General features: G+C 43.0%; 1 protein-coding gene across 1 annotated transcript in view; it reads right to left on the bottom strand.

The window, feature by feature from the left end:
* UBTD2 (ubiquitin domain containing 2) overlaps positions 1-18,851 on the bottom strand; it is a 47,398-nt gene that overhangs the window by 8,250 nt on the left and 20,297 nt on the right. The window contains exon 2 of the mRNA XM_048961123.1: positions 12,418-12,654. Within this exon, the coding sequence (XP_048817080.1) occupies positions 12,418-12,654 (237 nt within the window). The remainder of the gene's footprint in view (positions 1-12,417; positions 12,655-18,851) is intronic.

Below are 18,851 nucleotides of genomic sequence, written 5' to 3'. Positions count from 1 at the left end.
TCCTGATACAGACTTGTGTCAGTCTCCTTCCGACGCAGAACTCATGGATGTTTGACCACGATGCAGCACAAAGGTCACCACAAAGCACAGCGTAGCAACCGCTGGGGTAAAACCCCGCTTTGTTTTTCACAAACAGAAGATGTCATTCAGACTGGAGAAATTGTGTTGAGCTTAAACTGAATCCCTATATTTACAAAAGGACTCCATCATCCTATGAACTGCAGTGTGTTCTGTGGGCCCTGCTTTAGGTGTGCTGAGAAAAAAAAAGCCTTTGTCCATTACAACAGGACACTGCACAGTAATGATACACCAAACACACAGCTATTCAGCCTCGCTTTCCTACCATAACAAACACTTTGCTATTTCCAGTTACTCCTGGAAGACGAGATAACTGCTGTCTATCCACATTTCACTGTAAAAGGATTTTCCTTTAGCTGAGATCAGCAGGACACTGTCGATCAATACTACTGACTACTTCAGCATCCAACAACTACTCGAGAGCTGGCTGTGCTCCCTTGCAAGCAATACATAAAGGCAAGACAACTTTACCTTTGCTTGGGATTGATCTCATTAGGTATGATCCACGTGCCTCTTTCTGCTGGTTCGACTCTGGACTCGCTCACATCCCCACCCCAAGATGCAGCATGTCCTTTTGCTTATCAGGCAAAGGAAGCGCAGGCTGGCCAGGGAAAGAAGTACTGCTGTACACAGGGAGCTTCAACCAACAACTGGTGACTGCTGTAACTCGAGCCATCCCATCCCTGCATGACCAGGGTCAGTGTGCTTAACCTTGAGCAATCCCCTGCCAGCCACAATGCCCTCTCTGGGCAGCAAAATGACATTTGAGACTTGGTTTAGTCTGAGCTAGAAGTGAATATGGATGGAAATTTGGCTCAAGACAGTACTTATTATAGCCTGAGGTAACACAGCAATGGAGACAACCCTACAGACTAACAAAAAAGTGAATGTAGGCTTTTATGGAGTGCATTGAAGTCCCACATCTGTTTGCAATGAGAGAGGAATACACAGAAAATTTCTTCTTTCTAAGACTAAACAACACCACCCCCCTTCTGCATGTAGCAGGGGATGGAAAGAAAGCACAGAATAACCTAGTCAAGTTTGCCCTGGAATATTCTTTTCTCACTGCTCCCAAGCTTGCTCATATCCCTGAGTCAACATTCAAAGCCAAGTTAATAAGCACAGGAGTCATTCATTTGCATGCACAGCCTCCAAGGATAACCAGGAAAAATGTTAAGGGCTCCAGAGAGGTCAAACACACTGACACAACCCCACATTAGTATCTACATCCTAAAAAAAGACTAAGGCTACAACAAAGGACTGCTTAAAAAGGGCAAGGGGAAGATTAAACAAGGTTACTGGAGAGATTTGAGGCAAGTCTGCTGAACAGTTTATTTTATCTAATATCCTCTTCACCTCTAAGGTGTTCACCACTGTTCCTTTAGAATTATTTTTAATTAGAATAAAGGAGAAAAGAGAAGTATTGATTGAGAATAAATGTAGAAGATTGAACGTTAAGGCTGTATCACCCGCTCATTGAAACGCTGCAATGACCTGAAATTGCCACCTCAAGGAATTTACTGAAAGAGGATTCAGACGATTCCAAGTGTTAGAACATCTCCTTTTGGCACACTTACAGGCTTGTGAGTGCTGTACTGCTGTGTGACACACCAAGGAGCACCTCGCTCAGTCCTCACTTGGCCCCAGAAAGTTGCAGTATGAGGCGACTTCTCCAGCTATGTGGAACATAACTGCCTTGTGAGAAAAGGTACCACTGTTGTCCTATTCAGATACCTGAAGCCAAAATAGAGAATGACGACAAACTTCCTGACCACTGCCCACTGGAAATCATAGAAGAGAAGCAGGGTGCACCCACAGGGACACCTCATTTATCCACCTGAGCTTCCAAGGAGACAGTGTGCTCCAGGTGTACAAACCTGGGGACAAAATGCTCTGTGTCAAGCACAGAAATGAGCAATGCCACCTCTCCTATCGTAGTCTACTATCTCCTACAGTAGATCACCTATTTGGAGAGATGGCAGCATCTCCCACTGGCTTACGCTGAAATTTTCTATGACAGACACATTTTAAACTCTTCGTATTTCTTTTTCTCATTTTAGTAGCAGACAGCAAGGCACATTAAGCTGATACCTGGTTTCCCAGCTGCAAGCACCCAGGGATGGAGTAAATGTCCAACATGGAGTATCTCATAAACTACTCATCACGTCCTCGCCGCTGTCAGAAACCAAAGGAACATTATTCACTCCAGGCAAACATGAACTGCTGTCTGCATGATCTGCACCACTGTATCAGTGAGCAGTCTGCAGCTTCTTCTGAGAAGAATTTGAGATATTTTTTCATCACGAGGCCAATTTTATTTTGAGTGTTTTATGGCTGTAACATACGGTCCGTCTTGTTTGCTTTTTGTTTGTTCTTTAAAGGGGTTTGCTGTACTTTCCTGATCACTTATTAACGGTAAAAAGAAACAAACAAGCTGCAATTTTGAAAATAGTGTTGTACAGTCATCCTCAGCACAGCAGAAAAGGCAAACTAAAACCAAAGACAGGAAACAGACGGGCATCTGCTACCAGGGGAAGAGAATTGAGAAGAGTCCAAGCAATTATGTTGATGAAACTTCTCAAAATACCTTTCAGAGAACAAGAGCATAAGTTAAAAATACTTAAAGAAAACAACTGTAGGATGTAGCTGTAAGTGGGTTTCTATTTGAAGGGCTGATCGTTTCTAACCTGCACTTAGATTTATAAATATTTCAGTCACTCACAGCTGCTTCACATCCTGATGATTTGCTTCAGTATTCCGTGTGAGGAAAACATGGAAATCCAGCACCCCTCAGACAGGATGTTGGCAGCTATTTTAAAAGCATTAATCATGGCAGTCATGGCAGAAAGCATCACCTTAGCTGTAACTCAGGGCTCGAAGGGCTTTTGAGAAAATATCCCGTTTCAAGGTTAGGAGTTGTGTGAAGTACCCAAACCAACAGGCACCTCAGTGACATGTCCTTCTCTGCCACCAACACACCTCATCAGAAGCAGCAATGAGTGATTTCTACTGAAAACACAAGTGATGAGAAAGCTGCTGCAGGCGCATTGCCGTGCCAAGCGCTCGCTATAAGGGGGTAAGGGAATGAAAGCCACCCCTAGCAGAGATCTGGGCACTGACCCAGCTTGTCAGCTTGAAGCAATGAGAAAAATGTCATTCTACACATCAGTCTGGAACACTGAAGGTGGGAAAACAAAATCAAAATAAAAGAAGGGGTGACTATTAAAATATAAATGGTAATGATGCGCTAACCCAATTCAAATGATTATCTTTAATTGCCTCATTGAATAGCTACTGTCATTTCCTCTCATTCTTTGCTCAAAGGTCTCTGTGCTCAATTTTCCACTACATATTATGAAAGGTGGTTGCAGTACAGAGAAAAGCAAACTGGCCAAATGTTAACCTAGCTGTTATTTTTTTTACTTCAGATGGAAAGCAACACCAACTCTTTGGAGCACCCTGTGCTAGGCGCTCTAAATCCAGTCTTCTCAGAAGAATTAACTAAATACAAAAGAACATATCGGCACTTTTCTTGAAGAGCTCTCTTTTACAACAGGTATTTCTCTAATGAACAAGCCTATACAAACAGGTGGCTCTGACCTGGTCAGAAGCTGCTCAGGGACAGCCTGGCAATAGAAGATGACCAAAACATCTCGTCCTCTGCCCTCCGATCACACCACTGGGGCACACCATCCTCTCAGGACACAATGGATACATCTCTGTGCTGTTTGGAAACCTGGCATCACACCCAGCTGGGAGGGAATGGAAATGAATAATCCATTTAGCAGTGCTGTTAAGAATCGCTTCGGGACAAGGGTTCCTCTGCAGTGCACTGCACTTTAAATAAGTGCTGGTTTATATTCTTGTTTTTCTAAAATATTCACAAGCTGCTGGCTGTAATGGTAAAGGTCCTTCACAAACGATCCCTTCAACAACCACCTCTGAGGCTGTGGATTTACAGATCCCTGTTTAAGCAGCAAAACTGTCCTAGCAGCTGCCTGCCTCCCACCACTCTCCATTGAGTTGCTATAGGTGCTCACAGCTACATTAAAGACTGGACTGCTGATGTATAGCAAAGTCAACCCGCAATTGTGACAAAGGACATTTTAAACCTAGAGAAGTTCTCTGACCCTGCTGTGGCCCCTCAAACAGATGTACTGTAGGAATGAGGAGGTCACACAGAGGAATGCAAGCAACCTGCTTAGCCTTGATCTGCTGCTTAAAGCTGTCAGGATCCTCAGCCATGGTCAGTTTTGGGAAGCCAACACTTCCACTTCACCCTTACTCTCTTGAATTAAGAATGTTTCTCCTGCCTCCTGTACCTAAAGAAAATTGTGAATATACACTCACACTGTACTACAGTAATCAGTTCTCAGCTCTTGCCCTGCTAAGATACACAACCCGCTGCTCCAAAGTATGAAAAGCTCTCAAGATGAGGACATGGCAAACCAACAGCCCCATCCTGCTGTACAGAACTGACGCTCTGCTTCCTTACATCCCTCTTCTGACTCAAGTACAATCTGAGAATTACATAAAATGAAAAAAAAAAAAAGAAAGGTACCAGCAGCTAGCTTTACTATTTAGGAAAGCAATCGTTTATATCACCTCACGTAAAATCAAGGCATTCTCTTCCTCAGTGTGTGTGTCTCATAGCCACCTTAACACCCTGCTTGTGCGGGTCCTTCTGGAGCAAAACCTGGAGCGAACACCAGAGAAAACGGAACTGAAGAGTAGAAACAATTGGCTGGGAGATCCCAAGTCAACGCAGGATTGTGTTATTCGCGTTAACTCCCTGCCCCTCTCTGCTAGAAGGCTTTCAAAAGGGAAATGGGTAAAGTACTCAAGAGCTTAAGAATTCAGAGCTCCACTTAAACATAGAAATCAAATCAAAAATTTCTCCAAAGCTTTCAACTACCAGCTCTGAGGAAATTACTTGGAAGTGTTTCTGCGGCGCTGTGGTCTATAAATGAATGCTGCACACTTGCCCTTTTTCAGTGTGAAGGTAAACAAATGCATTGCTTTGCGCACCCAGGAACTGAAATAATGTGTTGCATTTTTAGTTTGAAGGAACTGTTCTCACTCATATTTGTAAATCCAGTATCACCTCCTTGAAGTTCTAGCTTAAAAAAAGAAAAAACAAAAGAAGCTGTAGCTGCTTGTCATGCAATGCAGTCGTGTGATGAAGCTTGGGGACTTCTAAACCAAACAGCTACAAAATGGCTGAAGAGAACGCGAAGCAAGGCCTTTAGAAATGGCATCTCACAGTTTGCATCTATATTTAATTCCTTTTCAAAGGACAACAGAAGGTGATAACACTGGTAGAATTACTTATTTGTCTTTTTAAATTTCACTTGGATCCAGGGCAAAAATTAAGCAGTTCTCTTCCTTTTACCAGACGCCTCTCTAGACATAAGTCTCTGGCCAGCCATAAACGATGACAATGACAGAGCAAAGGGACCTTCCTGACACAAACCCAACGTCTATGAGGCCTCCGCTCATGCAATAGGGCTGCAGCATAGGCATGGCTCATCCTCTCTTTCCCAACACCACTCATGCAGGTGCCTTCCTGGTACAAGGTGCTTCCCAAGTGGAAGAAGTCATCCCACCAGCTGGATGGGCTCAGCCTGCAGCAAAGGGAATGCTAGGAAGTGTGGAACCTAAGATTAGACAGCACAGCCATGATAAATAAATTAATAATAAGTTAACAGACATCACAAAAACCTGATCAAGTGTTCTAGATCCACAGAAAACACAGTTCACCATTATTTTCACATTTGCGTGTAGACAATGTAATATATAAAGAAAAAACTTCTCCTTAATGACAAAGGTCTCTTCAGACAAATAAGGTATGAAAGAGCAAATAAGGTACTCAACTGGCCAGCAAAAGCTAAGCAATGGATACAGCTGTTCAGAGAAGCAGCTTAAATTTAAAATACTGTGCAACTGTGAAATATACCATATAGATTTTTGCAACTGTAGCCTGATCAATGCAATAGTTAAGATGTCAAATGTAGCTACTGCACACAAAAGAGGGCAAAAATTGAGTTCCACTTTTGGAAGTACTTACTTTAAATGAGACATAGTTGGTGTTACAGATCTACTACACAATTTTGCTGTGGATATTCTGGAATTTTTATACAAATCTAAAGACCAGCTTCTGAGCACCTATTGACTGCCTCCCACTGCTTCCTCTCCCACCTCTGTCTGGCAGCTCACTTTTTGTGACTGCTGGTTGGGAGCCTGGAACACAGCACAGGAGATGGACACGCAGGGCCCTTTGCAGGAAGCTGTCTTACAACAGCATCACACCCCTGCATCCCTGCACAGCACCTGGGCCTTAGCAAAGGCTGGCTGTGTGGTAGGAGTCCTAACACTCACAAAGGAGTAAAAAGTTTGGCAGATATCCCCAGTGAGTAGGGAAAACAGCATAGCAGATGTATTTTCTAGAAAGCGATGTACAAGCTGTACAGCAGAACAAAATTCATATCTATCATTTGAAGTGGAGATGATGCTTCAACACCACTTAGGAAAAAAGTCTGTTTTCTCTCTGTATGGCATGAAGAAGCCTTCTTCTGATACAGGATTTGGCTTCAATACAAAGAAGATTTTGTCTGTGATATGTAATTCCTTTTATTAAATTAATAGTAAGCACCACAGGCAGTAAGTGCTGACACAGCCCTGAAAGCTCTCAGGTACTACCTAATCTCCACCAGCACAGAGAGCTGACTGGTTTCTCTTCAATAAAAGCATTTCTAAAAACCCTTCGATTCTTATGGTTTACTCCCAGACCAGTAAGGAAGGTGCAATACCCACCTCAGCAGGCAACAGAAGCTCTCCCAGTGATTGACTTATGTAGCATAACAACCTCCTCAGGACCTTCAGCATGAGTGCAATCAGCACTAAAAGCAGCACTGACACTCTGCCAAACACACGCAGACCACAGGCTGCTCTCCCACTTGCCCAATATGATATACAGTTTGATCACATTCAGCCATTACCCCTCTTTTCCCCTTCACCTTGTGCTCTCAAAGTCTCATCCAACAGCATGGATCCAACAAGCCTTCATTTACAAACAGAAATGGAGCAGTTTTCAACATCTGTATAAAATAAAGCTAGCGAGTGCTGCCATAGTTCTGGCTATGTATGTCAAGCAAACAAAAATCAGTGAGGAGCACATGCATCCTGATGGTGTGCTGAGCCATGGCCCCCTGTGACCACCTCCTGATATGCTGTACTGAACTGCATTAAGTCACGATGACACGGACAGGAAACCACACAACGTGTCCTTTCAGACCACGAAAGCCTTGGACATGTGAGTGCACACAGGTGAGAGGCACTGTGCAGAGAGGTGCAGAACTTCAGGCCCAGACATCACCCGAAGGCGAAGAAAGCGCTCTGCTCACTGCTGGAACATCTCAGTGATCTCACCAACTTTTCCCCAGTACTTAAGGTAAATGCATCCCCACTTCTCATGATCTCAAGTGTTAGACACTGTAAATATGACAGTTCAGCTTACGCACACACAGCAGCACTGCTCACTGAGCAAGCACACTGCGAGCTGCAGCAGCTGCACTTGAAGGCACAGAGAAGCTGACTGCTCCTGAGCACAAAGCCACCAGGCTTTACAGAGGGGACCTTCATCGTTCAAACAGTATTAAACAAGCTAATTTCAATGCTCTGGTTACTATGCTACAGTAGATTAAGTGTCCATCCTGGAATGTAAAAACTCCACTTAACCCCAGACAGATTCCCATTAAAATTAACTACTTTCAGGATAAGTTCAGCTCAACTCTAATGTTTGGTGCAGTCCCTAATAAAGTACTATACTTTCTAACATTTCTTTTTTGATAGCTGAGAAGTATGTAAAAGCATTCATTAAACTTAAATGGGTTCATTAATAAAATATTGAGGATGTGCTACTTTAAGACATCAGAAAAACGTATAAATTGGAGAGAATGCTATTTCTATTTTTAAATACATCCCACAGAGGCACCCAAGATAGATGAGAAGCGCTAAGCCCATCCCACAAGCTTATTTATTTATTTAATACTGAGGTGCTATTTTTAACTGCAGAAGACAGCAGAAGGCATCCGTTAGAAAAATGACATTGGTTTGGATTTTTCCTCACCCAGGTGACAAATTGCCAAACGCAATGTTAAAAGATGCATTTCCTCCTCACTTCCCACCAGGTTGTTGGAATGAAAGGGCAGCTTCCCTCCTACAGCTAGCATCTCTAGCTGCTGACCACCACCACTCCTTGCTCCAAGCCCCTCTTCCCACTCCTCCAAAGGCATCATTCTGGGAGTGGCACACAGCTTGTCAGGGCACACAGTGTGTCAGCACACAGGGAGCGGCAAACGCAGAGCTATGGCTTTGCTGCTCTGTTGTGGTGGTACTTTTTTAACCCTCAGCTGTACAAAGAAAATAAAAGAGAGGAAATGCCATAGGCTCACATCAACATACTGCATCGTTCTATTTTTTTCCCCACCAAATAAATCTGTCTTAGAAGGTGCCTGTAACATACTTTCCCTTAGGAATCCACACTCTTTGGTGAGCTATGAAATCAAAGAAAGAATGTCTCATCCCCATCTGTCAAAAAAGCCCCACCACAAATACAGATTTTCATGCACTGAATTACCAGAACTACACTGTTAAACTCAGAAAAAATAGTCTTGATGTGATTCCTACACTTCATCTTCCTAAATGCTTGCTTTCCTCTAGGAAATACAATGTATTTATGCACAGTCTAGGCAGCCCATTTCCTATTTTCCTCTCACGTGAAGAAGCAAAAGCTAAGCTGCAGGGAGGTACGCTGGCACTCCAGGTCAGATCCTATCAGGGTTTGTGGTGGAGAAGACAAAACAGGTGGGTATGTATACATCTTCTCTCAGGAAGCTCTGCAGGCACTCAGTTTGCATCCTAACTTTGAATAAGTGACAGCCTGAACTGGCAGTGCCTTTGCTACATGGACAAGTAAGCAGTCATGGATGCAAAGTTGGATGTGAGAGGTGACATGGGTGACACTGCCATGCTGCAGTGTCAGTGCAGAGAGAGGGAACCCCACGGAGAGAGCTACTGGCACTGGGAACAGCTCTGTGTCACATCTGTGAGCACACATCTAAATTGTGGTTGGCGGCACAAGGCATGCACAGAATTCAGTATTTAATGCACTCGCAGCAGCCAGGCTCTTCATCAGCTTTAACAACTCCCTTCTTTTTAAATTTTGCACAAATTGAGTTCTTGTAAATAAAAATGGGGAGAATTTTGGTGTCACTTGGAACATGGGAAGTTTGTTTGTTCTACCTACTTGGAGACAAGCTCAGCTGACAACAGGAGCCCTGCAGATGGAAGGCTTTCATTCATCATCTGTTCATGCATGACACCAACAATGCCTGCTGACTAAGAAGCACTTGAGTTCCTACACAAAGTTGTTTCCTCTGTAGTGGAAAGGTCACACAACACAGAATATGCAAGCAGCTGATGCATGAGACAAGTGTCACAAGCAAAGTAACTCAATACTGAGGGTACAAAATCACTGTGCCGCACTCAAGATTTTGGATAAATACTCGGAATGTTTTCTGTGTTTGAAACCTGACCAAAGGCCAGGTCTGCCTAGGCAACAGATGCTCTAATACAAGCTTGATTCCTGGCTTATTTCTGAAATACTCAGAATATTCTGCATGTGGGCCTCAGAAAGCAGACTCAGTCTGTCAGTAGTAGGCAGTATCCAGAGCGCATCGTCTGTTGCAGAGCCAGAACTTCAGGGTGCACACACCTCTTCCCCCTCAAGTTATTACACTCAGTGACAGTGAAAGGGCTCATTTCCAAGGCAAAGCACTCATCCTAAACCCCTCAGACTGCCCAAAGAAGAGAACAAGAGCTATCTGCCTAGTTTCAGACTTCTGCTTGCAACCAGAAAGCGCTGGGACTTAACGCCTGAAACTCTGACTGGGTTCAGCAAGCAGTTATTCAAGAAATTAAGTTATTCAAAATTTGGTAGTGTCAGAACTGCACACAATACAACCTCTCTCCTTGGAGGAGGACACAACAAGCGGCACCAGCTCAGAATCCAGACACTCTGCTCCCAGCAGAGCTGAACTGCTGAAACTTTCCCATTTGAATAAAATCCTCCTCTGCAATTACAAGCTGTTGTGCCACTCTGACGAGTGGAAGCAGAGACCCAACGTGTCAAGCAGCTTCTCTGCATGACTGGATGCCATGAATTTAACATTTCCCCTGGAAGTGCTGTTCACATGTACACTTGTGCAACATTTAAACTGAACACATATTCTAATGCTGTCAAAATAGCTCATTATCAGGGTCTTGTCAAATTCCAGAGCTGCATCACACAAATAATACCCTCTCTCCACAAAAGCACGCTCTGTGATTCAGATTATCATTTTCTAAAACAATTATGTTTCTGTCAGTCTGGCATACAGTCATAACCAGCATCAGACTCTCTGCAGAGCAAGCATTCACAGAGAGACTGTTCCTCACACTAAGCTATTTCAACCCGGAGAACAGCTCGTATTCGCAGAAGGAAACCACTGTGGAAGGTAATCTATATTTTGTAACATTTTTCTTTTAGCAAGTAAGCAAGACAACACAGTGGCTGTTTTATGCCTCACAAATCTTCAGTTTCTGAGGCATTATTCCCATGTATTTGAATGGCAACTTAGAATTGTTGCCATCTTCACTCACTCACTTTGCCAGACCCCTCTCACCCACACAGCTCCCACTAGTTCATAAGTTGCCTCAACACTCAAGGACAGTTTCTTCCAGGACATTTTCAGCAACACAGATGTTTTGGAAGGACAAAAATTCAATAATGCCATCTATTTAGAAGAAGAACATTTTGTTTCTTGGACGTAATAAAGGTAATATGTTATTTAAAATATAGTATTGACAAATAAAATCAAGCAGCCTGAAAGGTAATAGTTGGTATGACAAACAGTTGCAGAAAGGTCTTCTGACATCAGTTCCACTTTAGAGAAAGGAGTTTATCTCTAGAAAATCACACTAGCTTGTAAAGAAAGGATTTACCTTTCTCTCTCCAATTGATTAGGACTAATAATTGACGTAACTGTAGCAGGTTTGTATAAGAAGATTACCTCAGCATTGGCAGGTTCTGAAAATAATCGACAAATTCCTCTTTAAATCTGCTTCAGAAATCATTTCCATACGTGTAACTGCCCTTGAAGCTATCAATCAAGCCAGCAAAACACAAACCTCCTTGAAAACAAACAATGTTCTAGAGGACTACAATGCACTGCGCATGAATTATGGAAAAGACAGGTCATATTGCAGCCCTGAAACTTTCCGACCTCTCAACTAAGTTACAGACTGAGTGCTGAACAGGAGTGGGAAAATCATCCCAAGGCACAGCAACTTGCAATGTTTCATGCTTCTATATGGAAAAAAGACAGCCAGACCACTAAACCCACCCTTTCCGAAGGAAAAGCAAGATAAACAGTGACTGAAGGAAATTGAGATCCTGAACACAGCCAATAAAAGGATAAAAAAAAAAAAAAGTAGCTCTATGAGTAGTGAACGTCATGAAGATTAATTAGCACAGACAGTATAAAATCTTCTAAATTATCTTTTTCCTCTTTCCAGGAGACCCAAGACCACATAAATACAGTGTTGTTTATAAAGCATTCAGTTCCATGTGTCTGGGGCAACAGCTCATTTTTTGGTATAACCCTCGTTATTCCTTCTCCCCCCTCAGTTTTCTCTCTTCCATATTTGTATTTGGCATAAAGGGAAGTGATTCTGTTCAGAGAGGCATAGTGAATAAGAACAGAACCTAAAAAAAACAGAATTTGGAACAACGTTGTGAAAGGGAAAGCAACTAAAATGCTGAGTGCTTACAGTGCATCTTGCACAAAAGCTTACAGCAGATCACCAGCACCACGAGTTTGGTTTTTCATACTCTCAAGAAAAGAAACTTTAAGAGCAAATTTAAGTGCCACAGACTCCCATAGGATCAAGAAAAAAGCTACTGCCTTGCAAAGGTTGACTGGAAAAACTGATTCTTTGAACATCCAAGCCTTCTACAGGATGAGGGAAAGATAAAACTGTTAATCACAGAGATCAGACACTTAACCTGCCCTTTATAAAACGTAACAGATCAAACATTCACACTTAAATAACTGCAGAAAGGCTTCCTTGGTCCTTCTACAAACTAACACCATTTTTCTCTGAACCATCAAATAGAAAGGTACCGTGCACACTGAAGTATAAGTACTTAAATCTGCTGCATGCCTCAAACGATGTTCAGATTAAAAACTCATTAGTTAAACCTGTTCACAGGCCACAACCCACGTCAGCTGAACCTACCGTGTGGTAGTGTTATGTTTGCACCATCAATGATTGCTTGTGCCAGTTCATGATCATTGCTCTCAAAAGCGTGTGCAGCAGCCTTGAGGGCATCCCAAATCTCCTTGCGGCCTTCGAAAGCTGGTGCTGTGTCCCAAAACTCGTCTCTCTTACTGCGCAGCTGCCCGTCCGTCATGGGGTAATCACTTTTCCATTTTGGTTTCTCTTTTTTCAAGGGCTGATTACGACCAAGAGCAACTGTGGGGTAAAAAGAGAAAGAGAAGCTTAGAAAAAAAGTAACAGCACAAAGTTACTCCAGTATTCCTTGGTTATTCTACGAAGACAAAGCTTACTTTTAGGCAGCCCTAATCCTTTTTTTCCCCAGCCAATCTTCTCCAGGACATCACCTTCCTCCTGCTGGGCTCCAATTTTTCAGTTCTCCAAAGAAGCCGAGGGACTACCCTGCATTTTGCTCAGCTAATGCAATGCTCTGTTAAATGTGGACTTCAGAGGCTAAGGATTTTTGTTTTGTACCTTCTCCGTTTAAATTGTTTTAATTCAGAACAAGTGGGGAAAGGCAAATAAGATGCATGAACACTAGAATAGTTGAAGATGAATCCCTGAAGAATATCCAGGATTCTGTCAAGCTTTCATGCGTAGTTACTTCATTCACAATAAACATGAGAGTGTTTGTTTTATTTTAACTACAGCTATGTTTATGCAAAAGCCAGTTAAGATAATCACTTAGGTCTAATGTTGGTGGATTAAAACTACCTGCTCGCTTTAAATTACACACTGCTGGGAGCACACTAAAAGTCTTCTTCTGCCTGTTTCTGCAGCAAGGTGTTATTTCAAATCCTGTCCAAGCATGATGCCCAGAGGTGCCTGGGAGCAGGGTGAATGCCTCTTTCCTATACACAGAATAGGCCCTGTCATTACTATGTGCCCCAAACACATCCTAGTGACAGAAAGAACCCATCATACGGGCTCTTTGTTGTGGTTTACGTGAGAAAGCTAGAAGACATCCATTCCAAGTATAAAACATTTCACGAGCACTTAATACACTGTGATGGCAATCAGACACATATTACTAGCTTCCATTATGCTACAGAAACGAAAATGAAAATGAAAACTGTGCTTTCTAAAAATTGTTTCACGTGCTTTATTCAGCAGAGACTAAAAATTAAGTCAAGCTGTACAACACTGAGATGGACCAGGGAAGCTTTTATTGCCATCTGAGGTACAGAGACAAAGAAGGGACTGAACTTCAGTGCACACAGGGTAGAACTTCTCCCTGCAAGAGTCAGAACCCACTGGCAGCAGGAACCTTGCTGAAATGGGGCTTTGTGACAACAGCACGGGAAGAGAACAATGACAAACCACAAAAGCAGCTCTCTCCACCGCAAAACCTCGAGTACACAGCTTACATGTCTCTAGAGGAAGCAAGACGTCCTGCAGCAGTCACACTGCAGTTAAGGGTGTTTGCAGCTGAAAATAAGCAGCAGCATCAACACAGAGGGATCACAAACACTAGATGATGGCTCTGGTATGTTCCCGACGGACAGGTAAACGCTACTAGGATACCAGTAAGGATCCAGTCATGACAGCCCTTCTCTGTGAAGCGTTTGGGCAGTCCCAGGAGAGCAGAGGGACTGCAGCTGCTACCATGACATGGAGCAGACCTCCTGTCACCCCACATCTGCGGAGCTGAGGCCTGAACACCTCACATGGGAATGTGGGTTCCCAGCTGCTGGGAGGCTGAGATCAGGCTCCTGGTTAGTCTTCAAGGACCAGAGAGCAGCAGGACAAACACAGGCCTTCAGCATCCTGCATCCCCCAGCTGTAGTTGCACATAAACAGGCACACTGTCTTTCTTCAGATCCTCTGATTTTTCTGTCAGAGAGTTGGAGTCAGATACCAAACAGCCTTGTATCTCTTTCTAGTCTTATTTTAGAGCTCAGATTCCACAAGAAGGATAATGTTATGTCTAAATATTCTTCACAACTCTCGATCCAGACATACAATGCACCCCAGGTAACCAGCAATAAGAGGTGATGGCCATAAGTTCCACCAGGAGAGGTTCAGGTTGGACCATTTACTCTCTGAAAGAGTGGTGATGCACTGGCATAGCCTGTCCAGAGAGGGGGTGCAATCACTGTCCCTGGGGGTGTTTAAAGGAAAGGGAAGATGTGGCACTGTGGGATGTGACAGAGCAGTCACAGGCATGGGCTGCCAGTCGGACCTGCAATCTTAGTGGTATTTCCAACCTTAATGATTCTATGATGCCCTCATTTAGCTGCAGCACATATTTTCGCATTCTATTACAGTTCTTTAGCACGGGTGTGTGTGAGGGATGGGGAAGAGACATGAGTGAGAACACCAAACTTCAATATGTCAGAAATACTAGCCTCAGATGAGCTGTAACACTTTGCCTAAATATCCTACTCCGATATTCCTTCTCCCTCCTTATTTTTTTCTGCCACACACGCGTTCAGCTCTGCTTTCAGGACAGCAGTGGCAGCAAGTACTGCGTCTCAGGGCCAACCACCAGCGTCTGGTCATGCAGAAGGCAACCTGACTTCACACAGTCTTTAAGGAGATTAAAACAAGCTCATCATTAAAGCCTGCCCCCTCATATAATCTGATTTTCTAGCACTACAGACACATCTACTTCAAATCATAGCTCAGAATGATATTCATATTTAAGAAGCGGTGATATAAGTCATTAAAAATAGAGCATTTAATGAAACTTCTGAGGGCCAGGTGACACTTCCAACTATGTGAAGCCATGAGTCTTCTTCAAATTCAAAAATAAAACTATGGATGAGAATTTATCTGCATGGAAACTTAAGTCAGATCACACTCAAAAGTGCCAACTGACAACTGCTTGGCACTCCAGACGTTATTCTGTGCCCCATGCAGAAACTAACAATAATAAACTTCTGAAACAGAATCCTTTCAAGTGACCACAAGCATTTATTGCCTGTTGTTTCCATGGGATTGCTTCCACAAGATTGCTTCCATTTGCTTTTCAAAAAAGTGCTGACCATTTAGTAGACTTCAAAACAGCAAACCTAAGTGTTTACAAAACACCAAGTTTCCTGGCAAAGTGCCCACGTTAATGGTCCAAGCCTCGGTTGGGCACATGTGGGCTGGGAGCTGATGATGGCTCAGCAAAGAACAACGGTGAAGGGATGCAGTCCAGACAAGATGCACTGCATGCATTAAAACTGTAAAAACATACGTGGTAAAACACTTGAGCAAGGAATTGTTTCCATATTAAGGCTTAACAGTCAGAGCATGGAAATTTCAGACAGACAGAATAAACAGGACAATGCACCAAATTTGGGTCAGTGGGCATCTTCCATTTTACTTCAGCTAACATCTGTTAGCATGTATGTTCAATGGACGCTAATTCATCCCACTGGGCCCTCTCCTCCTACCCAACATCAATTATGGAAGCAGGCTAAGGCACTCCTGCAGTCCCAGAGCTGCATAAGGCTATTTCTCTTCCCTTCCCATCTTTCCCCGCCCAAGACTGCACCTGAATAGATGGGTCATCACCAGACAAGAGCAGCAGCACAGAGACCAAAAGAGGCAGAGACCAAAAGAGGCAGAGACCTCAGCAGCCTCAAGTAACTTTTCCCTAGAAATACAACCCTGCCTACAGACAGCAGCGATGAACAACCCAGCGATAACTTTTCTTTCCAAGCAGGAAAGGATGGTGAAAGCTACCCATGCCAGCACTAAGCCTTTAAACACAACTTGGCTTCATGAGCTAGTATTCAAAAAGGTCTTTAATGTGTTTACTATTTATTGGAAACGCTTCAGGAATCCCCTAAAAGCTTTAGGCCCTGCCGAAGGAATATTCATCTCATCAGCTGTGTGAATAGGTGGAGCAGAAATGACATAAAAAGCAGTAAGACGTGTAAAAAATGTGATGTGTGAAATAGCTAAAATCTCTCATTTTCCACTTCAACTTTCAGTCACTAGAGAGAAACATCACTACATGAACTTGTATCGTTAAAGTTTTAGACAACATCAAAGCTGTAATAAAGCTGATAAAGATGAGTTAGAATCCGCACTGAAATGAATGTTAGCAGTTTGTCAGGTATTTACAATGCCAGTTTTATAATCCTCACTTCAGAAGTTAACTACAGCTCAGAAGAAAACGTTGACTTCATTTAAACCACGTATATCAGAGGCACAACAGCTTACAGGGTCTCAAATAGACAGTCACATCCACATTAAATTTTCATCTTACATCACTTCAACATAACTAAGAAATTATTAATATCCTCGAAAATGTGAAACTGTTTTCTAAATGCCAAAAAGGCACACTCTTTCTAAAGCAATATTGAAAGTCTCGATAGATGGCAATGGTTGATCTTTTGGCAAGTCATTTATTTAGATGGAAATATAAAGACCATTAACAGTCTGCTTTTCAAAAAGACAAAGGTCAGCACATTAATGACACCTCAAAAAAATATATTTGGAGTTCTCTTGCACTGGCAACGCAAAGAGACTTGAATTTCCTAGGGCTCAGCATGCAAAGGAGGAAGAAAAATGCCTGTCTGCTGAGATCCTGCAGTGTACAGGGGGGGTCAGGGCAGGACAAGGGATGGCCGCAACACGCTGCTCCTACACATGCAGAATCCAAGCGCTGCTCAAGTCTCTACCCAGCCAAGCGTCCCTTACTGGGCTGTTTCATCCCTGAGAGTGGCCTAAGACTATTTAGAGAGGCAAGTAAGCTGCTTGTGCAGCAGTATGCAATGCTTTCTCTTCACAGATAGAGGATACCCTTGAATCTTGGCAGCAGCTCCTACTGCAGGTCCTGTTAACCAAAGTCCTGAAAAAACTCAAAATCTTGTTTTTCAGCAGAACAGATCTACACCCCTGTGCTCTCACACTATTTCATAACATGAATTCTGAAGGTTTGTTTCCTCTCCCCACAGCCTCCTGGCACAGCAATGGAATCAGTAGGTTATCTACGCTTTGAGCGAGCTTATGCAGATAAAACCAGATATTTAAATCAGTTCCTTCACAGAACATCAAAGCTTCTACATAGAACTCTTTTCAGACTATGACTGAATGCCAATATCCAGTTAAAGCACTCATAATTTCTCATTTATAAACCCATGAACTGTAGCCCTCAATAATCAAATGGGATAATATTTCTGCCCCAGAGGGCTTACTGTCAAATCAAATAACACAAATGCAACAGTCAGATGAGACATCAGACAAAGTACTCTCTCCACAGAAGGACAGGTAGATCTCTGCTTCAGTGCTGAATTCTATCTTCCTTCTTTCCCTGCTATTAACCACCCAGGTAACCCCCTAAGACCACAGGACTCGGTCTGTCGCAACAGTTACCTCCTGCAACTGAGCATAACCACCTCAGGAAAGGGCTCTTTGCTTTCAGTCATCCTCATGCCAGCTTCTTTCCTCTCATTCCACTTTCTAAGAAATCTTTCATCTATTTCTTAAAATGAGGTTAGGAATAATATTTGGCTTACGCTAAATCCATGCAAGTGCTCCACTGTGAATTTCTTCCTTTCCTTTTGAAACTGTTGCTTGCAGCATCAGAATTCTGCTGCTCTTGCAAGAAAACACATCCAAATTTGGCCAAAGCATGCATCAGAAATGTCTCTATGGACACATAGCCCACATGGTGTGGAGAGCCTGGCAGCACGATTCTTAGCAGGAGACCTGTGGTCTGGTCAGACTCTGCTTTGGGGTTGAAGCCCAAAGCTGCTAATCTCCACGTGTTTATCAGGAGCTGAAAGAACAAAAGCCCTTTGCAGCTTTCACTTCTGCAGATGTACAGCAAGAGCAAGACGGGCATGGAGGATTCCTCAGCCTGGAGAACACAAGTTAAGAACAGATATGGGCAAGCATTAGCAGAGAACATAAAAATGTTGAAATGACAACAGCACTGGGAGAATGTGGCTTTTTTTTTTTTTTAAATATGTAAGAGATGGAGACAACTGCTTAAGTGTTAAGAGATGAAAGATTTTGAATGAAGTGTGGGGAAAAGAGCAGGAACATTTAACAGAAGTGCTGAAAGCAGGGCAGAAAATTAACAAAATGGAGAGTATTTGAATAGAAAAGAAAAAGGCAGATTTTCCAAAGCTGTTCTCAGTGAAAAGGCGAGGTCTGATGACTACCAGGCTTGGGGGGGGGAGGAGGACAGAAGCAGTAATCATTGAGGAGACAGCACGGACCAAGCTCTGTGCAAGGCAGCAAGGATCACGGCATGCAGCTCCTGCGCAGTGCACTTAAACCATAGGTATGCACAGCTAAAACAGTGGAAGTGATATCCTCCCGGGGATGAGCAACTGGGGAAGCAAAGGGTAATTATTTGAAGACAGCCATGAGAAGTTAACTAACTATCAGCCAATTTGAACTAATCAAACATAATGTTTGAAAAATTGCTTTGCAGTTCAGGATCGGTT

The sequence above is a fragment of the Lagopus muta genome, chromosome 14 (genome assembly GCF_023343835.1).
Source record: "Lagopus muta isolate bLagMut1 chromosome 14, bLagMut1 primary, whole genome shotgun sequence".
Taxonomy (NCBI): Eukaryota; Metazoa; Chordata; class Aves; order Galliformes; family Phasianidae; genus Lagopus; species Lagopus muta.
This window is presented reverse-complemented; position numbering and strand designations above follow the sequence as displayed.